Here is a 23,804-nt window from a genome sequence, read left to right as displayed (position 1 = left end):
CTGAAGAAGAAGTGTAAAAAGTAAACCCCAGGTATCAAACACTAAAACCAGCACTGAAAGGAAACTGTGAGTCTTGTAGCATTCCAGTGAATTCCTTTCAGGTGAAGACAAATTAGTTGACACAAATCTATGAAGTAACACACTCCCTAAACTATGGCAGAGAAAAAAGCAAGAAATCTGGATGCTAACGCAAAACATGAAGACCTGGGGACCAGAAACTTGGAACATCTCCTCTGAAACACTTCCTTCTAATTGTCATGAACAGGTAGAAATTTTGAGAGAAACTTGTACCTAGGGATCCAAAGAGAGGTAAAAGATGATTAATGGGGCAGGATTCATATAACTAGACAACACAGGACCAGGAGCAACAGGTGGGGAAATAACCACGCAGGGAAAAAGCACCAGGACTGAGGCTGTTCCACAGAAAACCAACATCAGTGGCACGACTACATTTTTCGCGAAGGCTACAATACGCGTTATCCAAGAGCAAAACGCACCCTGACATCCTTTTTCTCTGGAGGCAGCAGGCAGCCGGAGGAGCTCCAGCAGCACCCGCTTGGCGCGGCTCCCGCGGCGGCGGCACAGGAGCGCGGGAAGAAAACCCGGGGGCTCGGGAAGCTTCCCGGCCGGACGCGGGGAAGAGCTGACGCGCCCTCGAGGGATCGGGAGGCGCCGGCGGCGATCGAGCGGCGGAGGCCCGGCGGGGCCGGGAGACACCGGGCCCGGGGCGCGGGGACCGCGGCCGGCAGGGGGCGTACGAAGCGAGGGGTGGGGGGCCCATCGATGGGGGCGGCCGCTCTGCGCTCGGCTGCTCCGCGCTCGGCTGCTCCGCCCTGCCGCTCGGCTCTGGATTAGAGCAACTGGCGACGTGGGACGGCCCGGCCCGGCCCCGCGCCCGCCGCCGGCTCCGGGAGCGGCACCGGGAGCTGCACCGGGAGCTGCACCGGGCAGGCCGCCGACGGGACGAGGAGCCCCAGGGCGGCGGCGCTCTGTGCGGCAACCTCGCCAGCGCGACGCGGTGAGGGGCGGCGGCGCAGGGAGCGCCCCGGTGGGCGGCGATGGCGCTGCGGGCGCGGGCGCTGTACGACTTCAGGTCGGAGAACCCGGGTGAGATCTCCCTGCGGGAGCACGAGGTGCTGAGCCTGTGCAGCGAGCAGGACATCGAGGGGTGGCTGGAGGGCGTCAACAGCCGCGGGGACCGCGGGCTCTTCCCGGCTTCTTATGTGCAGGTGATCCGCGCCCCCGCCGCCGAGCCGCCGCCGCCCGCCCGCTACGCAAACGTCCCCGTCGGCGGATTCGAGCCGCTGCCACCCCCCGCCGCCTTCAAGCCGGCGGCGCAGCAGCCTCCGCCCGAGCCCTTCCCGCCGCCGCCCGCCGGGTATCCCTTTCCGCCTTACGGCGGTTCCTACCAGCCCAGCCAGGGCAGCGATGACGACTGGGACGACGACTGGGACGACAGCTCCACGGTGGCCGACGAGCCGGGCGCCCTAGGCAGCTCCTACCCCGACTACGAGGCGGCGGGCGGCGGCGCCCCGGGCCGGTACCGCCTGTCCACCCGCTCCGAGCCGTCCCTGGGCCCCCGCGGCGCGGGGCACCCACCGGGACACCCGCACCCCCCCGGCGGCGGCGGCGCCGCCAAGAGCTCGGCCACAGTGAGCCGCAATCTCAATCGCTTCTCCACCTTCGTCAAATCCGGCGGAGAGGCCTTCGTGCTGGGCGAGGCGTCGGGCTTCGTGAAGGACGGGGACAAGCTGTGCGTGGTGCTGGGCCCCAGGGGCCCTGAGTGGCAAGAGAACCCCTACCCCTTCCAGTGCTCCATCGAGGACCCCACCAAACAGACCAAATTCAAGGGCATGAAGAGCTACATCGCATACAAGCTAGTGCCCAGCCACACCGGGCAGCAGGTGCACCGCCGCTACAAGCACTTTGACTGGCTCTATGGGCGCCTGGCTGAGAAGTTCCCCGTCATCTCTGTGCCCCACTTGCCAGAGAAGCAGGCCACTGGCCGCTTTGAAGAGGACTTCATCTCCAAACGTCGCAAAGGCCTGGCCTGGTGGATGGACCACATGTGCAGCCACCCTGTACTGGCTCAGTGCGATGCCTTCCAGCACTTCCTCACCTGTCCCAGCACGGATGAGAAGGCCTGGAAACAGGGCAAGCGCAAGGCTGAAAAGGATGAGATGGTGGGTGCCAACTTTTTTCTGACCATCAGTGTCCCCACAGGCCCTGGGGCCAGCCTGGACTTGCAGGAGGTGGAAAGCCAGGTGGATGGCTTCAAAGCCTTCACCAAGAAGATGGATGAGAGTGCTCTGCAACTTAATCACACAGCCAACGAGTTTGCCCGCAAACAAGTCACTGGTTTCAAGAAGGAATACCAGAAGGTGGGGCACTCCTTCAAGTGCCTCAGTCAGGCATTTGAGCTGGACCAGCAGGCCTTTTCAGCTGGCCTCAACCAAGCTATAGCCTTCACTGCAGAAGCCTATGATGCCATCGGGGACCTCTTTGCAGATCAGCCCCGGCAGGACCTAGATCCTGTGATGGATTTGTTAGCATTATATCAGGGGCATTTGGCCAACTTTCCAGACATCATCCATGTGCAGAAAGGTAAGACCCTTTTGTGTTTTCTGAAACAATTTAACTTTTATGTATCAGTGGCATGCAACCGATTTAGGAACCGATATAGGAATTTGCCCTGTGTTTGGCTTGCTGGCTTTGTGTTCAATCTTCCTGTATTTACTTAGGTAAACTCTAACTAGAAATACAAAAAACACATCACTGGCAATTTTTATTTTGTGCCAAAGGCCTAAACATAGTTGGGAGTTTTGCTGATCAGAGGTTGCTGTGTTCAGCTGCGTATTTCTGAAAGCAGCCACGTCAAACTAAACTGCCTATATGTTAAAAAATATTTGGCTTTTTTACAAACCCTGGAAATCGAGTGGTATGCAAACATCTATTACTCTGAGGTATGTGAGATATCTTAAATCTTTTGTCTGTTAGGTAATAAATATGAAGTAATATGATGATGATGCAGGTACTCCTTTGATTGACCACTCTGTTCAAGGTGCACGTGGAGGTGTGTGTTTTGCAGCATCAGTCTGATGAGATGTTTAAGGCTGCTGGAGCATCTTTGTTCAGCCAAGTGTCCTGTGAAAGAGTAATGGTCACCTACAGTGTCCTTAGTTGTTCAACCTTTGCCCTTATTATTATGAACAGATACTGGTCACCTCTTATTGTTTCAGCATCTTTCTAGTTGAAACACTCTGTCCAGGTTCAGATTGCTAGTTGTAAGGTACTTTGTGACCTGTCAGAAAGAAAGAAACTCAAAAATGAAAAAATATCTGCTATATAAGTAATGACACTTGTTCAGATAAACAGAAGTTTGAAATACTGTATATGAGGAGATGCTGCTGTTAAATTATTGATAGTTGTACATTCTTTACCATTGCAAGTAGGTAAGTCCCTCATTAATTCTTTTTTTTTTATGTTCCTTACCTGTAGTTTTCAACTCAAAGTTCAGGAGAGTGTGGGCATTTGAGCTGCAAAACCAATGCCAAGAAAACATTACCTATGCTCTGCAGAAATGGGTATCCATAAGTTACCCAAGAAAATGCATGAGCTTTGTAGAAAATTATTTTGGAGATTAAATCCCAAGTGAATTGTCACCCAGAGCAAATCAGTCTTTTTCTCCTTAGATGACATTTCCAGAGGTTTTGCATCTGGAACAGTACACTAAGTTTGGTAAAAAGAGTTGGAAAAGTTTTTTCAACACAGCAGAAAGGCGGGTGTCCAGAGGTATGCATTGCTGGGAACATCTGAGGAAAGAGAATTGTTACAAAGTGCACAGTTTGTTGTTATTTGAGAAAATAAGCTTTTCATAAAAATTGTATGCATCAAAGTCTAATTTCCATTCTGCTGTCAAATATCAAAAATTGTGAGTGGAAACTTAAACAGTCTTAATTTTATTTTGAAGAAGAAAGGGTGGTGTGAAGCTTAGTATTTGAGGAGTTTCTTTGCTAGCTGCTGTGGTATTGTGTTTTGATAGCAGCCTTCAAATATTTTAGATTTGGAGAGATGAGTGGCCTTGGCACTGCGTCATGTTTGGGAGCAGAGCATGTTAAAGTGAGTTGTCATCTAATGGGATTATCTGTAAGCTTCTGGGAAAAAAAAAAGGGATGGATACTTGTATTAGATGGAAAAATCCAGCAGACTGTATATACTATTTAAATAATACATCCTCAGGCTTTAGGTTATATGGAGGTCTTCACTGAAATATTTTTGGAAACAAACCTTTGAAGAGAGGACTGGAAATAATAAGATAGGTGCTGAAACCATCCTTATTTCTTTTGTAGTTCTATTTGAATTTACACTTACTGGTAAAGTGTACCTTACTGAACTGCTGAAGGTTCATGTAAATAATGAGCAGTGCATGAGCATGAAGTATGTAGAGTTGATTTTGGGCTAGAGCACTGTTCTGGAGCAGACTGGAGAAATGTCCAGCTCCCCTGTGTGCAGCTATTACTGCTCCAGTGCATCTGAGCTAGCACTGTGTCATCCATGGTACATGCTTGTCATAGGAATATGGCAGGGGCTTGAGAGGGTGGTCTCTTGAGTGTACATGGCCATGACAGGAACTAAGTTGTGTGGGTTGTGTGTTTGTTGTTGTTTCTGTTACAAGACAGCAAACTAGACAAAAACTGAGCGTCATGTTTTGTGCTCCATATTGCTGGTTTATTACTCTTAAGGGGTACTGTTAAGAAGGTACAGCTTTTCAATGCCAATCTGTAAACTTCAGATGAAAATATGAGCTGTCTGGTGTTCTTTTAACATAAAGGTTTTGTTTTAAATTTACTGTCTGGGATAGTTGCCAGTTTTGAGAAATAATATTGTCCCTATAGATTACACACATATCTGTTTGTATAGTCAACAGCTATGAAACTGTGTTTGTGATAAGAAATCATCTGAAAAATAGAGTTGATATGTCTTTCTTCAAGGGTTTTATTTTCTAGTTTATAAGCTCATTAAGCAGTAAAATTACCCCAAAGTGCCCTTATAAGTTGCGGAACCAGCAGCCTGACTGATACATTGTTTAAATGGCCATGCCTTTAAAATTATGAACCCTGAAATTAGAAGTAGTGCTTTTTTTGCTACATAATGCAAATATATTGCTTACTTCTGATAAAACCCAAGATCATATTCCCTTGGACCTAAGATGGATGGAAGAACAAAGGCAGCTGTACCAAAACTTGCCTGTGTCTGTGCATAGAGCTGGAGGACCGTGAGTGTGAGAATGATCGACTCCCAACCTTCCCAGCTCAAGCTGGATCCCTGCAAATCTATGGGGCCTGATCGTATTCATTCAAGAACCCTCAAAGAGTGGGGTGATATCATTACGAAGCTCCTCTCATTGATTTTTGAGCAGTCTTGGAAATCATAAGAGGTCCCAGCTGACTGGAAGCTGGCAAACATCCCAGTTCTCAAGAAGGGCAAGAAAGAGGACCCCTTCCACAGTCCTGTCAGTCTCATGTCAGTGCCTGGAGAAGTTATGAAGAAGCTTATTCTGAGAGGTCTTGAAAACACTTGACAGACAGTGCAGTCCTTGATCACATCCAGCACAGCTTCATGAGAGGAAAGTCCTGCTTATTGAGTCTTTGTTTTATGACAAGATAATCCACACAGTTGATCAAGGGAAACCAATTAGTGCGATCTTTTTGGATTTCACTAAAGCTTCCATTGCTCTCTCTCTCACTGTATCCTTCTGGACAAAATGTGCAGCTCACAGCTGGACAAACACATCATGGGGAGGGTGAGAACTGGCTCATGGGTTGGGCACAAAGGGTTACAGTGAATGGGGTGGTATCCGACTGGGGACCGGTCACTAGGGGGGCTCCACAGGCCTGTGCTCTTTGACATCTTCATGCATGACTTGGAAAAAGGACTGGAAGGGACACTAAATATGTTCCGGTGATACAAATCTGGAAGGAGCTGTTGACTCCCTCATAGGGAGGGAGACACTGCAGAGAGACCCTGACAAAGTAGAGGGTCAGGCAATCACCAACCATATGAAGTTCAACAAGGGCTTGTGCCAGATTCTGCACCTGGGATGGGCCAGCCCTGCATGTACAGACAGACTGGGGAATGAGAGGCTGGACAGCAGTGCCATGGAAAGGGCCCTGGGGCTCTGGTCCATGGCAAGTTGAACATGAGCCAGCAGTGCCCTGGCAGCCAGGAGAGCCAAGCGTGTCCTGGAGGCATCAGGGACAGCATCAGCAGCCAGGCAAGGGAGGGGATTGTCCTGTTCTGCTCTGCACTGGGGCAGCCTCACCTCGAGTGCTGGGGGCAGCTTTGGGTGCCACAAAATCAGACATTAAACTACTAGAGAACATCCAGAGGAGGGCCATGAGGATGTTGAAGGTTCTGGAGGGGAAGCCTGATGAGGAACAGCTGAGGTCACTTGGTCTTTGCTGCCTGGAGAAGAGGAGACTGAGGGGAGACCTCATTGCAGCTTGCAACTTCCTTGTGGGGGGAAGAGGAAGGGCAGGCACAGATCTCTGTGTGACTGATGACATGACCCAAGGAAATGGCCTGAAGTTGTGTCAGGTGAGGTTGAGGCTGGATATTAGGAAACGTTCTTCACCCGGATGGGCACTAGAACAGGCTCCTGAGGGAAATGGTCCAAGCACCAAGACGGATAGATTTAAAAAGCATTTGGACATACCCTCACCTGGCACCTGGTGTGACTCTTGGCATGTCTGTTGTAGGGCTGAGTTGAACTCAGTGATACCTGTGGGTCTGTTCCTACTCAATCATTCTGTGATTCTGTAATTTTAACTCTCTTGTCCTGTTATGCTTTTGCTGTACTGCAGTTAGCTGAAGAGCTGCTGAATGTGATTTCTAAGTGCAATTTGTGCTATGGACTGAGAACTCTGCATGTCTGAGGTTTTGTGTAAAAACTTCCTGCAACTTATACAAAAAGAGCCACAGACATAAAAGTTCCCCTCTATGTGGGCTTTTTCTTTTTCTCTAGAATTATGAACCAAAGCCATGTAAGCCTTGCTGTTGCTTTGTCTGCATCTTAACAGGAAAATGTGTTAACTGTTGTGCTTTTAATTGTTTTGGGATTCAGATCTTTCTGCCTTCTGTGCTGAGGACATCATATGTAATCTGATTTGTGCTGTTTGTGTAAAACACGTGTACCAATGGACTGAAATATTTTCAAACTGTTAATTATCTTATTAATATTGTTAATTGATATTTTATGAAATGGCAATAGCTTCAATCGGAGATTCTTCAAGATTCCTTTTCTTTCATCTTGAGTTCCTAGTGTTTAAGTAATTTTCTGCAGGAAGAGTCAATGTTACTGCTACAGAAGAAACAGACAAAATATTTGAACATTTATGTACCACATGCCATTTGAGGATCAACTGGTCAATGCTTTGAGACCTTTCATGGTTTCATATGCACCCAAGTCTTTGTCTCCGATTCATTCAATTGAGCCCTATAGCAAAGAATGTACCAAGTTGGAAACCCCACATTTCCATCTGGAAATACTTGGTTTGAGTCCCACTGAGGCTGGTATAGAACATATCAGTCTCAAGGCATATGTCCCTTACAATGACTTCTGTTCCACAGCTCTCATTTGGAAAATTAAGTGATTAGGGAGAACCAGTGCCTGGATATGGTAGACAATGGCAGAGTGGTGTCTCAAGCTTCTAAACATCCCAATACTTCCATGCATATAGCCCTCAGCTCCTTGTAGGTAGATGCTTCTCATGTGCATGTGTGAAAATATTCTTGGGCATATATGTGGGTTTTTTTGACTGGAAGGTACGTATTAGACAGTTACACTTGTACACAGTTTTCTTTAGCCTCTGGCGAAACATTTGCAGAAGAGGGATATTAAGTTCCAGAGGCACAAAACACTAAGCTTCATTTTATAATTTTCTATTGCAGAACTGGTGTATCATTCAAGAAATACTGGTTCAGTTTTTTTAATTTTGAGGAGCAAAGCAGCTTCCCATTTGTAATGAATAACACCTTCTCTTTTATGCATTTAAGGTCTGCTTGGGGAAATTCCCTAGGCATTCTTGGTGAAATAATTTCTACGTATTAATTGCTAAAGCTTTGCTCAACTTGATGCAATCTTCGTACTTCTGTAATCTTCAACACAAATGCTCACTGCAGGCCCATGCAAGTTCAGAAAATTCATGCACTTGTGGGAATTGGAGACAGTATATGCTACTATCGTAGTTTATCCTTGTCTGGCTCTCTTGTCTTCATATTTGCTTCTCTACTCTCGCTAGAGAGTAGAGAAGTTGGGGGAGTTTTGGATATCTTTCTTTCAAGTTTTGTTTTAGGAATTACTATAATTGGCCTCTTGCGATTCATGAAAGTGGAGGAAGTACTGACTAACATGCTGTTTCATCTCTGCTTTCCAGATTTTTTCTCTCTTAACATTATGATGTTAATGTTTAAGAAATTTCTGGCTATGGTTTTTACAAAAGAGACCTGAAAAAGTTGTCTAAATGTTTCCTGAGATACAGGCAATTCCATTTCCTTTGCATTCGAGGATTTAAGAGAATTGGTCTTAAAAGTACCTGAATGACTTACTGTTTTTTGGTCACTGTTTGTGAAAAGTAAAATAAAGCAAATAGTCTTATTTACCTGAAGCAAACTTAATTCTAGACATAGGCTTTAAAGAATGCATTTGCTGTTTTTAGAATATTTACAAATATTACATATATATTTTTATATTATTTACAAAACTGTAGGTAAAAAATCTATTCAGATGGAAATGGGTCAAAATCTAAAGCACCAGAAAACCCAAACAGCACTGAAACCTGGAACTGTCTAATATTTTCAGCTTCCTTTTCCCTCCTCCTACCCTGGCGAAGTGGTATTTGAATTAATGAATAAATCAGACTGGTTAATATTGGCACCTAAAACTTTATATGCAGTATAAAAGCAACGCTTTTCTCTTAGGCTTACTTCCTAAGCTCTTAAATTTGTTGTGCAGACAGGGTTTTTCCCACCACTGTTTTTCCTATTATCCGCCTTGTAGGGTTTTTTGCTCCTCTGTCCCTCAGATGCATACACTTTGCATGGGCTTCAACTCAGGTAGCTGGTGGGTAAGAGCTAGGCATGCAATCCTAGCCAGATGACCCGTGCAGCAGTAAGAGGAGATGGGCACATCATCTGTGTAAGAGCTTTGCTGAGAAAGGATGTACTGCTCCAGGATGACTTCTATTTTTTGCCATGTCAGCCTCTCCATAGCTGTCACAGTGATGATGTAACACTGTCTGCTTGCTGCCACATTACCCAATATTGTCTCACAATATTTGAAGGTAACCTTAAGGAAATGGAGCTAAAATGTGAAAGAATCTTCACATTTAGAAACTGTGTAAAATTACAGCTGCCTTAGTTTGTGTGAAGTCAGAGGACAGGAGTAAACGACTTAAAATTGAGCAATGCCTTTACTTGAAGAAAATTAAACAGTAAGAAGAAAAAAAAAAGGACTTCTATGCCCTGTCTCTATGAAAGATACATGGATCTTCTTAATGTATGATTATTTTTCCTTTTCTACTTCCTCACAATCTCTGTGGCTCTTTAAAGGAGTGAGATTCATGCTGTTGTGATGAGTCATTTTCCTATTACCTTTTGAAACTAGTCTGGTATCATACACTTTCAGTAACAGAGACATTTCATGGCTAATAACACACAAATGGGTTGTTTTTTTCAAAACCTGCTGGTATCAGAGTCTCTACTACATGTGTTGCCACACACCAGAAAGTCTTTCCAGTCTACTCTTCTAGTCCTAACAGGAGACGTTTTGATTTGAGCTCACATCTCTAGGTTTGACTACAGGCAGTGCATGTTTAAATAAATACAAATTTTCATCAGATTTGTAGTCATATCATAGAAAATGCCCCAATACTATGTGCTTGCCTCAAGCAGTAAGTCTTTATCTACTGGGAGGACTCTGTGAGCAACTAGGGAGTAGTAGAACAGTGTAGACATTGAAGAATTGAAAAGTATACTGTAGAAAGAGGAATTCTATTTCAAAAACAAAGTAATGCCTTTTGAGAGACATATGGAGAATCTATCGAGGGGGCTGGTTCTTCTGAAGTCCTGGGTGCTCCTAGTCTGGCTGATAGGGCTTCTATCCAAACATGGAAGACAAGAATTGGTAGACTGAAAATGGAAAAAAGCTCCCAGAGCTCTTCCAGTTCTTCGTTAGCACATTATCAAAAACAAACAAGCTGACTAACTTTTTTCGTTTGTAAGTCACCTTTAGAACAAGGACATGTTTCAGCCTTTCCCGCATCTTTCCATGACTTCATTGTTAGACTTTGTTTGAACAGTTAAAATGCCAAGTCAGTAAGTGCAGACTGTGTAAACTTATCCAGTTGGCATCTTATGTATTTTAAATTTCCTGGTTCAAATAACACAGAATTTGAAAATTTTAATTGAAAAAAATAGGAAATTACATTTGGCTGAGTCCACAAACATGAGCCTTATCAGCAGACTAGAGCAAATAAATGCTCTCTTATGCAGTCTTGTTTGTATCTTTCATAAAAGTCATGAGGACTTAAATAAAATGGAAAAAACCCCAAACAACCCACCAACATTTAAACAATCTGTTCAGTTCTTGCCAGTGGCTTTGGGTTGTTACTGTAGCAGAACAGGAAGAAGTGTGATGTTCTCAGCCTTTGTTTTAAGTAGGTACACATCATGGGTGGACAACTTCTGTAATCATAGTGAACTGAGCTATGCTTTTTATGCCTACATGCAGTTCATTAACAATGTCAAAAGAAGGTTCATCCTGTGATTCGGAGTTTATGTTGCTTTGTTGTCTCATAGAAAAAGCAACTTACTATTCTGATTTTTTTTTAGAATGTTTGTGATTTTGAATCTTTATATGCATGACTAGCTATGCTGCCTAGCTAGCAGTATACTAGATAAGCTTTTCTTTTAAATAATGTGGGTAAAGCATTACATTAAAATTTTCACATGTTCTGCTTTTGTATAACATATTTTAATTGGTTGCATTAATGATGGCTTACCTTGAATGTTTTTTTCTGCTACAGGAGTTCTACTTCTTTTTGTTTATACAGAGAAACTGCAGAAAATGCAGTTTTTCAAACAAGAAAACTTCTTTTTGCTCTTGCAGAGAAAGGTTCAGAAATCTAAGAGAGGACAATTAAAGGGTACTAGGATAACATAAACAAGTATCTGCATTTCATTTGCATCTTAACTCTTTTATATGAATTTATGTTAAACTGCCTGTACATGTTTTATTTGCTCATCTTACAACAGTAGTGGAGCTAAACAGGTGATAGTGGACAAGCAAATACCGTAAGTTGTATTTGTTCTTTGCTTCCCTTTTAGTCTTAACAGAAGACAACATCCAAAAGCAGGTGTTTCATTATGCTCCAATAAAGTAGTGATGTAAGAGTCAATGGAACCTGCATTTATACTTACTTCTCTCAGTAATAGTTGGATGTTGATACACAGTGTTACCTAGTTCCCCTGTCCATCCACATCCCATGAATCTTACAAAATTTTTGGAAGAAGTCAACATTTAATGTAATAGTGCTCACATCCATTTTGGAGAGGAGGAGAAGGATGACACATTTCTGCTCATTTGTTTTTAACCATTTCTACTGAAAATTTATTTATTTTATCCATGGACAGCATAATTTTTGATGGCTGTTTTCTTGAAGTCAGCAGTATGAACAGGATGTTTACAAAAGCTGTTAAAATTCTGGAGCATCTTTCTAACAAAGTGCTTGTTCCTAGCATCCTAATTAGGAAAAATTCACAAAACCTGTGACAACTGAACTCTAATAAACCAACTCCAATTCAGGAAAAGTAGAGTTCTGTATTAGAAAGCTTGTTTGATGCCCTAGTTAGATGTAAACTAATGAGAAGTACTAAAAATGACTGAAAGGTTTCATCTTGGTACTTCTGAAAATTCCAATTGCCTAAATTTTCCAGTGTGGTCCTAAAAAACATGACTACCTTTCTAATGGGCAAATGTACTGTGTTTCTCGTGACCAGTGTAGTTTATGTTTCACTCTTTTTGGTCCCCCTAGTCTGCACTGCCAGCTGAAACCACACCAAAGAAAAAGTCTTTTGAATGGTACATGTGAGTGCCAAAAAGTACAGAGTGCCTTAGAACTGGGCAAACCCAGCATTAGTTAGCATTTGCCTCTAGGCTGTGGTGCAAAATGTTATGTTTGTGATAACAGACAGCTGTACACATAGTTTAACTGGATTTTACAGTCAAATGATTCCTGGTGAGCCTCCTTTCAGACATCACTGTAGGTGCTTGTAAAGTCAAAACTATTCACAAGCACAGTTTAAGCATGCTTTAGTGTCTAAAATAAAGTAATTTGTTTGTTTAGAAGACTGCTAGCATACAATGCATCCGAAGATAACAGTTTTAACATCTCTGCATTCAACATTTGAATGGAAAATATTAATCTCATTTTACACACTTCTTCCGTGTGGCTACCTAACATTATGTTTTGTTGGGGTTTTAAAAAACTTTATAATGGCATTATGTGGGGCAGTAGATGCATTAAAATTTTAATTCAGTGATGTTTCTTTCATTTACTTGACCATGTTGCTCTCATTTTCTGTTATCAACTCCTCCAAAGGCAAGCTATGGCATCTGCTCACATAGCAGTGTGGTGTAGCATGGCCCAGCAAAACATTGGTACTGGAGGTGCTACACACCAAGGCTCATTGATTCCTCTGGGGTACTCTGGACTGAAATGCACATTGACAGTGTGGAGATTTAAATATTTTTTCAGTAGTGTGATCATTTTACACTCTCTGAAAATGCACAGATATGATTACAATCCTTGTAGATTTGGATAAATAAATCAGCTCTGTATGCTCTTCCTCTGTGTACACTAACTGACAGATGTATGCTCAATGAGTCTAATCAGATCTTAATAATCATACTATTAAAACTTAAAAAGATATTAGTTAGACTACCAGTAACCCTGGTAATTTTGAAAAAATGACATTTTACACTGCATTCTAGCATCATTGTTAATTTGGTTTATGTTAATTAAATCAATTTATAAGTTAAGATCATCAGATGAGGTTACAGCTAATTAATGTTCTGAAATATCTAGCAAAGACTGTCTGTGAGCTCTTGAGTTGTGTAAATTAAAAAGTGACTTCATTTTGAACTGAAGAATGTGTTTTTTAGTGTCAGCTTTCAATAAGCTTTGCATCAGGGTAACTGAAAGAGCAAACAATTATGTCTGATTTTAATAACTGTAGTCAGTCAGTGTTGATATAGATGTCAGCAGAATGCTGTGATTTATAAACCTAAATTTACAGGATAATACTTTGTTGTTCTGGGCTTTTTTTGAGCAATAGGCAACAAATCAATGAAAAACAAAGCTCACTTCTTCAATTATTGTTAGGCTGCAGGTTCTAAAAGCATTATAGCTATTTTCATGTATCTACAAAACCCTCTATAATACTAAAGTACTTGCAGTTTGATATATTTGAATTTTATATTTTTGACATTTCACTATGGAAAAGGAAATGTTGAAGTGTTTTTGTGCGCTAAAGGAGAAGAATGTCATCTTTTAAATGCAAAGACTGGATTTGAAAACTATTGAATTGGCACTTACCGAAAGCAAGTGGCAGAATTTTGCCTTTGGGTTTGAAAACCACTTGCTTTTTTTGGTGTAAAACTGTAAAATAGATTTTTTTAAAGCAACTCATTCTAATATTAATAACTGTAACGGTACTTTTTCCCTGTGACATTTCTTTTAGTTCCGTCTCCACAGAAAAAGTCTTCTGGTTTTAATTTCAGGCAAATTCCTATTATGCTGCTTTCCGTTATAAATCTTGGCCAGAAAATGTAAAGAATTTGCAGAATCTCAGTGTAGGCTTCTTTTGTTAATCACTGCTCAGAGCGTTCTTAAGAAAATAATCTGTCAGTGTAGCAAAATCTCTGTTATGTTACTATTTCACTTTAAATTGAGAAGAAGTTTGGGAATTATTTCAGAGTTGGATTTCATGTATGTGTTATCTCATTGTCATGGTTTGAGCACAGCTGGAAGTTAGGCACCGAGCAGTAACTCACTAAACCCTTTCCTCTCTCTCCCCCCACCCTAAATCCAGTGGAATGGGGAGGAGACTTGAAGTAAAATTTGTATGTTGAGATAAGAAAGAACAGTTTTAATAATAATGATAATAATAAAAAGGAAACAAACAGGTGATGTACTATGCAATTGTTCACCACCCACTGACTGATGCCAGACACCCTTCCCAACCCAGATCTGCTGTGCTTCTGGGTAACTCCCCCAGTTTATATCCTGGGCATGGATATAAACTGTGGGGTGGAGTGTTCCTTTGGTCAGTTCCAATCACTTGCCCGACTATGTCCAGTTTTCTTTTGTGCACCTCCTCACTGGCAGAACATGAGACAGGAGGCAGAAAAAGTCCTTTACTTGGAATAAACATACCATAGCAAAAACCCAAACATCAGTGTGTTATCAACATCATTCTCATTTTGAATCTAAAACACAGCACTGTTACAGTACTGAGACGATATTAACTCTACCCTAGCTGAAAACAGGACACTCTTTAAATGCTTCTGCAATTTCCCTTGTGTTGGAGCTAATGATTGTGTAACCCAGGGCTGACCTGGATCACATAGCTAAGCCAATGAGAGAGTTAAGGCATCATCTCTCTCCCCAGGCCACTTGCATTCTTTTATTGGATTAGTCATTTGAGACATCTTGTAACAACATCTTTGCTAGATCTGGAGTAAGAGGGACAACCATGTAGACCAACTTGCTCTGGCAGCACTCTGCTGGATTAGAAATAATGTTGTTTCCATGCACGTGAGCTACCTAGGGTTTGCTTTTTCAAATCTTTAAGCAAAGATCTCTAGTTAAATAATCTCATCATTAAATAAGGAAAAAGAAAATATTTTTAGTTACATTATCTGCTTGTGCATCTTTTTATGAAAGCAGCATCATTCATTTTTTTTTTCCTTTTCCATTAGAGATGGTTTCTTAGATTTCTTGTCAGAAAAGTAAACCTAAGGGAGTTGTTTGACAAGTGCAAAGCTCTCTCTTCATGAAGGTGCTTTGAAGGACACATTATGCATCCTGTTAGAGTATTTAATATGCTGGACAGGTGAATGGTGTGGAAATGTATGTTGTTTTACCTTCTAGTAAGTAGTGCACTAAATATTATTTTGTAGCTTGCTGATAGTAAAAGATGAAATATTTATTGCATAGATAATTTTATTTGCACAAGATTTCTGAGGTACAGCTGCTGAGAGATCATTAAAAAAATGTGTTTGCTCTGTTTTAGTATAATTTATCACTGAAGTGAAAGAGATACTTTAATAGCTGCAATGATAAAGGCATTACAATCATAGGATATAAAAAATTAACCTGCTGGCTCTTACAAGTAGGTGAGTTTTCAAGTTGAATATTTTGAATATTTCAAGTTGAATATTTTGAATCAAGTTGAAAACTTTGATATATTGGTGACTTAACAGATTCTTGAGACTGACAGCAGATTTCAGACCCCAGTCTGGTGCTTGCCACTGCTTCAGGTGCTGTATTCAGCAGTATTGAACTGATGCTTGTGTTTCATCCATGTGCAGCATCACTGTACGCAGTTAAATTGCTGCTGCTACAGCAATGTACTGTTTGTGTTTTTTAAGAATGGTGCAAGCCCTGCCATGAAACAGATGTTACTGTAGTAAACACTGTGCAAATAGAGAGCAAAAAAAGGGCTCCTGCCCTGAAGAATTCTTTGTGTGAATTAGTAGCTTTGGACACAGCTGATGTTTCACTCCTATCTGTTGCATTCAGCACTTGAGAGCTGATTTTTGGGTATTTTGGGAAGAGGTGGAAAGGGAAAGATGCTACATCCTTTGCAGGTATCACTGCTCTTTGGCTTCTGATTGCATGTGCTAGTAGGCACAGGGCAAGCCTGCCTTCCTAGGGAGACTAAGGAATTGAGTAAAAAGCAGTCTGAATTGCAGTCTGGAGGACAGGAACCCCAAAACTTCTGCCTTCTAGCCACACTGGAGGCTGCGGCTTGGACTTGGAAATGCATGTACGTCAGCATGGGTTCATAGGAGTACACATGTACTTCCTCTGTGGAAGGAAATCGAGTGTATGGACCCATCCTTATTTGACACTTCACACAATCTCAAAACATTTGTTACTGGAATAAAACTCCAGATGATGTGAAAATAGATTGTTTAACCCACACCTAAGTGCTTTTGGGTTCAGGATATTTTCTTTTCCTGAATGTGTACAACTCTTCCTACCTCATAGCAATCTCATGTTTCCATGACTAGCTTACTGTCTCGATACACTTCTTTTTTCCTCATAATTCTTCAGCACCCATTTAAGCTGCTGCTAGTACGCTGTTTTATGGCTTGAAATTATTTACTTCTACTGAGAACTCTGCATTGTCCCTGTTTTCTTGGCTTCTAGCGGAATACACTAGCACAGATTTTGCTAGCACAAATGTCCCTTGTTGAATGCGTTTGTATCATCTTGTGTTGTCTAATTTCATATTTCAAAACAGTAACTGAAATCTGAGTCTCTTTTAAACCATTAGCTGCAGTGAGCATTGGAGTCTGTTTACTGTAAGGATTTGGGCAGTGACAAACAACATTCATATAAAGCTTTTCCACACCTGTAAGAACAGAAATAGATGTGGCTAAGTTTTTTGCATCATTTTTAATCCAGGCCCTCTTCACTTGTTGAAAGCTAGTCCTGATCACTGGGAAGTGACTCCTGACAGAAGGTCTTTAAACGCATGAGCAAGATTGAAAAGAATCTGTACATCTGGATCTAAAAAAGCCCAAGAATTAATGTTTATGTATTCCATCCCCTTGGGAACAGTGCACTGGTGTATATCCCAGGCATGGATACACAATGCACTGATGTATATTTATCCCAGGTACTCTGCAGAAGGCTTTCTTGAGCTACTATGCATTGGGAGGTGGCTCCTTCTGTTTCTTCTTCCTAAAATATGTTTTAGCCTCTTCTCAAATTGCTGTGATTCAGCCTTCTTTACTTTTAATTCATCTTCCTTTTTTTTTTTTTTTGTTATCCAAACCAATACTAGGTATTCACATAATTAAAATCAGAAACCAGGAGAAATTTCTGCAGGTGTACTTCTAGACCAGTGGGTCTTGCTCACCCCAGCCTCCCACCCACGGGTGATTGCAGGAGCTGAGGTGCCAGAGTAGGCCCTGAGTGTGATGGATCGATTAGTGAGGGTGGAGCTGGGGGAGTTCATAGTGTACAGACTGGGGTACAGCAGGTCCAGAGTTGTGAGCTGGGAGTCCTTAAACTTACCATCACCTACTGAGCCATCTCTGCGCAAGACGCTTCTCTTCATGAGGGATATACACAACGGGCTGCTCTCCACTCCACAATTCCCTGTCTTCTGTTCATTGTAGGATGAATCATTGAACCTTTCACATCAAGAAATCTCTGTTCCAGCTCAGAGTTTTGCTGACATAGATTAAAGTACGAGAAGTGTAGATTATGGAAAGGTGTTTGGGAAAAATGGGCATTTTTTTATCATTTAAGCTGCTTTCAAAGCCATGAAAACTAATAACTTTTACTTGGATTTGCTAAACTAAGTCTTGCAAACTTCAGTAGATGCTGAACAGCTTTAAAATGACATTTTTAAACAATTAATTTCTTCTTAAAGTAAAGCACATGGTTTGGGGTTTTTTTCTCTGTGTTTATGGAGAATTCTTTGACTGTCCTAAAATAAGATAATATTATCCCTCTATGGAGTTATTTTAAGATTAATTATTTTACTATTAAAAGCTTCATTTAAAGGCATTAAAAAGAAAAAAAAACAAAAAACAAGCAATAAGGTACAGCTTTATACTTATGCATATGTATGAGCTACGTCATATATTGCTGACATCTGGTTATAGTCTGTCCAGATTTTAAAAGAATTTCCACTACAGGACCAGTATGATCCATATGCATTAACAGAGCAGTGCTAATGATTATACAGTACTTTCCCCACTGGATTCCTTCACTAATTTAAATCTTTCTCTTTCCTTTTATTTTTAATAGCAAAAAAATACGTAATATATCTAGTCTGGAGGGCACTTGTGTTTGGTAATGTATGTTTTTTATTGATGTAAAATAATCTGAAGATTATACATGCTCCATAGCTTACTTATGCTTTCAGATGCTGATACTGTGAATTTCAGTATTTCTTTTCCAGTTTAGTCATTTTAGAAATAACATCTAAAGCTGTTTCCCACATCACAACTGAAGAGTTGTCATGTTTATTTAACCAGCTACATCTGGCTTCCAGTAAGTCCCAAATTTCAATTTTTCACAGCTGTGCATAGATTCCTGTCGTGCCCACAGAGCACAGAAAAATTTTTGCTAAGGCTAAATTTGTTGAAAGAAGTGTTCTTCTTGTAGGAGAAGGGATTAAGTGTTTTTTTAGATCATACCCTACCTCCCAGATTCCTTACTCCTTAGAGAACAACATACAGATCTTCTGGCACAGTGTCACAGCCAGCGCCACTGCGTGTGGAAAAGGTTTTTCAGTGATGTTTTGGGAGCCAGGCTGGAGATAATGAGGTTAATCAGCAAAAGCAGCCCGTGCCAAGCTCTTAGCCATCCCACTGTCATGCCATGGGAGCCAGGAAGGTGTGGAACACTGCCTCTGCCTTGCAGCCCCCAGAGGCAGACACTGCCCTTAGCCTTCAGGCAGCATGCTGTAGTCACATGTAAGAAGTGTAATCTGAAACGAGAGTTACAATATTGCAAGTATTTACAGGAACAAGAATCTAGTGAGATGATAAAAGCTGTACTAGTCTGATTTGGTTTAGTTCTATAAATAAAATAAGTAAGGCTAAGAAGTTGCTCTGTGGGAAATTGAGTCCAGTATGAATGTCTCAAGATGGCTCTGCTTTGGGTAGGTTTTTATTGATACTTTGCTTTTGTAGGATGTGTGTGCCTTAATTAGCTATTTGGAGAGGGAGGATTGTCAGTTCTGTAACTCTGCTTTTGTACTACGTTTTACAGCACTGTGTAAGCATAAGGTCTGCTTGGGCATCTGTGACTTAGAGATAAACTTTTAGATTCTCTGGTAATCAATAATTTGTTTTGGAGTATATCTGGTGTAAAAGCAAAAACATGTTTTGACAAGATTTTGTGTATTAAGATATGCTTTTGACATTTCATGAGGATTGGGAAAAGAGGTATTTCGCATAGTCCAGTTCTTAACAAGTTATTCTTAACAAGTTATTTTTCTAGTATTTATGTAGACTTAAATTGATCTGACTAGTTTTCTTGTGCTTTCACTTACTCTTCTATAAGTATAATGATAACATATTCTCTGAAGGACACCATCTGATTTTTAAGGTTGTAAAATAGGATGTTCTAGTAACTTTAGTATGCCTGAGCCTTAAAAAATATTGAGTTTTATTTTTTACACAGGATCCACTGGTCCCTGATCTTTCTTACCTTAAAAATCTTTTGTTTTATTGTCTTTCATTTGCACATATGTCTATGCACACCTATAAGTACACTGAGAATAAGTCTTATACAAATTCTTGTTGTTACTAACTCACTTGTTAAAGTTCAGTAGTTAAGTCTACGTGGTCCTTACAGTTCAACTGTGTCATTTTGTTCTTTACACAGGAGCCCTTACCAAAGTAAAGGAGAGTAAGCGACATGTGGAAGAGGGGAAGATGGAGCTCCAAAAAGCTGAGGGCATTCAAGAACGCTGTAACATTATTTCCTTTGCAACCCTCGCAGAAATTAATCATTTCCACAAAATTCGTGTGAGGGACTTTAAATCACAGATGCAGCATTTCTTGCAACAGCAAATACTCTTTTTTCAAAAAGTGACGCAAAAGCTAGAAGAAGCTCTTCACAAGTATGACAGTGTTTAGTCTCTGATCTGTGGACTCTGCCCAGCATGAACGTGACCCAGGCAGCAGAGCAAATGCTGCTGAAGAGCTGGTGCCAGTGGTAGATGGCGGTACAAGAACGGGTTTGTGTTCACCTGGAACCCGGGTTTAATCTCTGATTATGTAGAAAGGAAACAGTTATAGGGCTATGTAGTAGAAACAGTACCATGCATTGTAACTAAGTTATACTGTGTATGCCTACACCATTGTAACTTTTTTGAAATAATGAGTATACTATTTGCCTTATTGCTTTTTGAAATACAGTATCTTAGTGCATACTTCATAGACCTCAAAGCCCTTTGGGTATTTAAGGAAGTTGGCTAGATAAATGCCTGCTTCAGATGCCTTTTTACTTTCCTAGATTTGGATTTCCTAAATTCAAGCAATTCTCTGTTTACAGACTCCTACTAGAGCAGCTATGTGATTCTGTGCCTTTAGACTCTATTTTTCCTTTTCTAGTAAGTCACATTTTTATGATGAAATGAATGAAGGGTTGGTGCCTATGACAAGAACTGATGATGAAACCTCACATTGACTGGAAAAAAATTCAGCTGCCATCCAGTTTGCAAAGCGTGTACTTTCTTACAACAAATGTTAGCTCAAAGGGGAAAAGTTAGATTTATTCGCACTTTCCCTGGAAATCAAGACTAGTTGTAAAATGTACTAGGGTGTAAAGCACATGTACAAAAATACACCACTTAATTCCCTTTCTGAAAGAAATAATACAGTAAAGGGTGGGGTTTTTGGTGGTTTTTTTTGTTGTTGTTGTTTTATTTTGGTTTTTTGGGTTTTTTTTTTTGTATACAGCATTACTGTAAGTGGAAATTTGAAGAGCTAGCCTAATAAAAATTGCATATATCAAGGGGATATTAATGCAGGCTATGTGGCTGCAACATTTTTTTTAAGTTTCAGATTATTTGCTCTTTGTTCAGTTGCTGATTTAGTTTAACTTCAGACTTGCATCTGCACTGCCAGTTGTCTGAGTTTAAACTCCACTGTGATTCATTAGTTTACTAAGTTAAAAGTTTTTGGGGATTATCAGTAAATAAATTATCTGAAGGCTTGGCTAAACTGACTTGGAAAACAGGTGGCATTTTTATGTTTGTAACACTCAAGAATTAACAATTGTCTTAATTTTTGTATAAGTATTTTTGACAAGCAGGGTGCATTTATAGATATGTAAACACTATCTTTTAAAGAGATTTATGGCTTATTTCCCTTTAATTAAGTCTGTATTTCTCACCTATTGATTTCCTTCTTATAGGTCAGTATGAAAGAGGTTTTTTGTTTATCCTATCTTTTTTTCTCCTGAAAAAAAATAACAAAACTTTGTGAGGAAGCAAAATGTTTATTTTTTTGTTTAATTGAATTAATCAAAAATAGCTTAAACAAATAAAAGCCTGGAAAAAAAAGCTGAGCAACAATTACAGTTAAGTATAAATCATTCCTCACCTGTGCAGCAGAAATGTGCATTTCTTTCACACGATCATGTGAAGTTTTGTAGTTTAACCCCACGCCTCTGTTTCAGAGGAATAGCACTTAAGAATGTAGTTTTGATTCTAAGATTCATCCCCAAACGTTTTGAGATGGCTGTTTTGCACAAGCTGTGTTTGGCGGTGCTTCTAATACACACATAAAGTAGTAAAATGCAGAATAATGAAGAGGGGAAAGCAAGTATTATTACAAGAAAGGACAATCAGTGAGGAAAGACTCCGTTTCCAGCCTGTTGAAACAGTTCTGCAAACAAGATTGACCATAAAATAAGGACCACAGTCATAGGGCTAACTTGCTCTTTACCTTCCTCATGGTGTCTCAGTCTACATTCAAAATTCACCACTTCCCCTAACAGCTCTTCCCAGCAGTACTCCTGCTTTCCCATATGTCATTTAATTATGTGACAGGGTCGTGAGCTAGGTTTGAGCTGAGTTCCATGGCTAATGTTTGCTTGAGCCAGATATTGTTTTAGTAAATGTCTTTACAGTAATTAGATCAGACTATAATCAAGGTGATTCTATGTGGAGGTATTAAGACCTCTTCAGAAATTGATCTTGGTTCAGTAGAAGTATTTTAGGAGGTTAGTATTACTGTCATGTTCATGTCCAGGAGGAAATCAAGCTGTGATATGTATTCATACAACATTATCAGACAGGTACAGTTTTCCCTAATAAACTGTCATGGCCTTCACCTTACTTTCTCATTGTGAATTTATTTGAGCACAGGAAAAGTGAGTGTAGTAATTTGTTAAATTTAACGTACCAGAAAATCTTGGCTGGAGTCCTGGTTTAGATGGTTGCAGAGTACAGAAAGGTTCAAGTCTACATATATATTAGCATTTCCTTTTTTTCCTCAGTCATTATAGAGCTGAAGTTGAACTGGCTGATGGGTGGAGCACAAGGAGTTACAGTAAAGAGTGTTGCATCAGGCTGGTGACTGGTCACCAATGGGGTTCCACAGAGCTTGATCTCAGGCCCTATGCTCTTCACTGTCTTCAAAAATCATTTGGACACAGAACTCAAAGGAGTACTAAGATGGATGATGAGGCTAAGATGGAAGTGACTGTGAATGCTCTTAAAGGCAGAGAAGCCCCAGAGAGAGATAGACAATTCAGAGGGATAGGCAATCACCAACCATATGAAGTTCAACAAGGGCTTGTGCCAGATTCTTCACCTGGGATGGGCCAGCCCTGCATGTACAGACAGACTGGGGAATGAGAGGCTGGACAGCAGTGCCATGGAAAGGGCCCTGGGGCTCTGGTCCATGGCAAGTTGAACATGAGCCAGCAGTGCCCTGGCAGCCAGGAGAGCCAAGTGTGTCCTGGGGGCATCAGGGACAGCATCAGCAGCCAGGCAAGGGAGGGGATTGTCCTGCTCTGCTCTGCACTGGAGCAGCCTCACCTTGAGTGCTGGGGGCAGCTTTGGGTGCCACAAAATCAGACATTAAACTACTAGAGAACATCCAGAGGAGGGCCATGAGGATGTTGAAGGTTCTGGAGGGGAAGCCTGATGAGGAACAGCTGAGGTCACTTGGTCTTTGCTGCCTGGAGAAGAGGAGACTGAGGGGAGACTTTGCTGTGCTCTTCAACATCCTCATGAGGAGGAGAGGCAGACATTGATCTCATCTCTGTGGTGACCAGTGGCGGGACTCAAGGCCTGAAGTTGTGTCAGGTGAGGTTTAGGTTGGATGCCAGGAAAGAGTTCTTCACCCAGAGGGTGTTTGGCGCTGGAACAGGTTCCCCAGGGAAGTGGTCCAAGCACCAAGACTGACAGTGTTCCAGAAGTGTTTGGACAATGCTCTGGCATATGGTGTGTCTCGGGGATTCCTGTCTGGAGTCAGTTTCCTCAGGGTCAGGAGCTGGACTTAATGATCCTGATGAGTGTCTTCCAGCTCAGCATGACTTTATGATGTAGGGTGCCTGAACTCTATTAATGCTTGCTGCACTATATAAGAACTACAGTGTTAATTGTATTTGGACCAAGTATGACATTGACCACTTATGACTGGCTGACTACTGAGTGGTGTGGTCTGGGATCCAAGTGTACTCTACAGTAATGTGAATGTATATTGTGTGGAAGCACCAAAGGAATTTTAACAATTTAACTAAATAAATGTGAAAGAAAGCAAATTTGCTGTGTATCATAAGCACTTTTGTTTCATGTGATTCAAGTAATTAATTTTCAATGCATCACAGTCTTTGTGTAAGTAGTATAAGTAGTAATAATCTAGTATGCTTGTTGGGGTTTGATGTCTGCAAGAAGATCCACTGAGGTATTGGTTTGTGTTAAAGTTCTGAATCCTGTGAACACTGGAATGAACCCATCAGGGTAATATATCTACA

General features: G+C 41.3%; 1 protein-coding gene across 1 annotated transcript; it reads left to right on the top strand.

Annotated features, from left to right (window-relative positions):
* The first annotated feature begins 858 nt into the window (after nucleotides 1-858).
* SNX18 (sorting nexin 18) lies at nucleotides 859-23,591 on the top strand. Its single transcript, XM_059837107.1, has 2 exons — nucleotides 859-2,604; nucleotides 19,698-23,591. The coding sequence occupies exons 1-2, from the start codon at nucleotides 1,059-1,061 to the stop codon at nucleotides 19,949-19,951; spliced, it is 1,800 nt and encodes a 599-aa protein (XP_059693090.1). The 5' UTR covers nucleotides 859-1,058; the 3' UTR covers nucleotides 19,952-23,591.
* Nucleotides 23,592-23,804: the final 213 nt, after the last annotated feature.

This window comes from Haemorhous mexicanus, chromosome Z (genome assembly GCF_027477595.1).
Source record: "Haemorhous mexicanus isolate bHaeMex1 chromosome Z, bHaeMex1.pri, whole genome shotgun sequence".
Taxonomy (NCBI): Eukaryota; Metazoa; Chordata; class Aves; order Passeriformes; family Fringillidae; genus Haemorhous; species Haemorhous mexicanus.
Note: the sequence above shows the minus strand (reverse complement) of the source record. Positions and strands in the feature narration are given on the sequence as shown.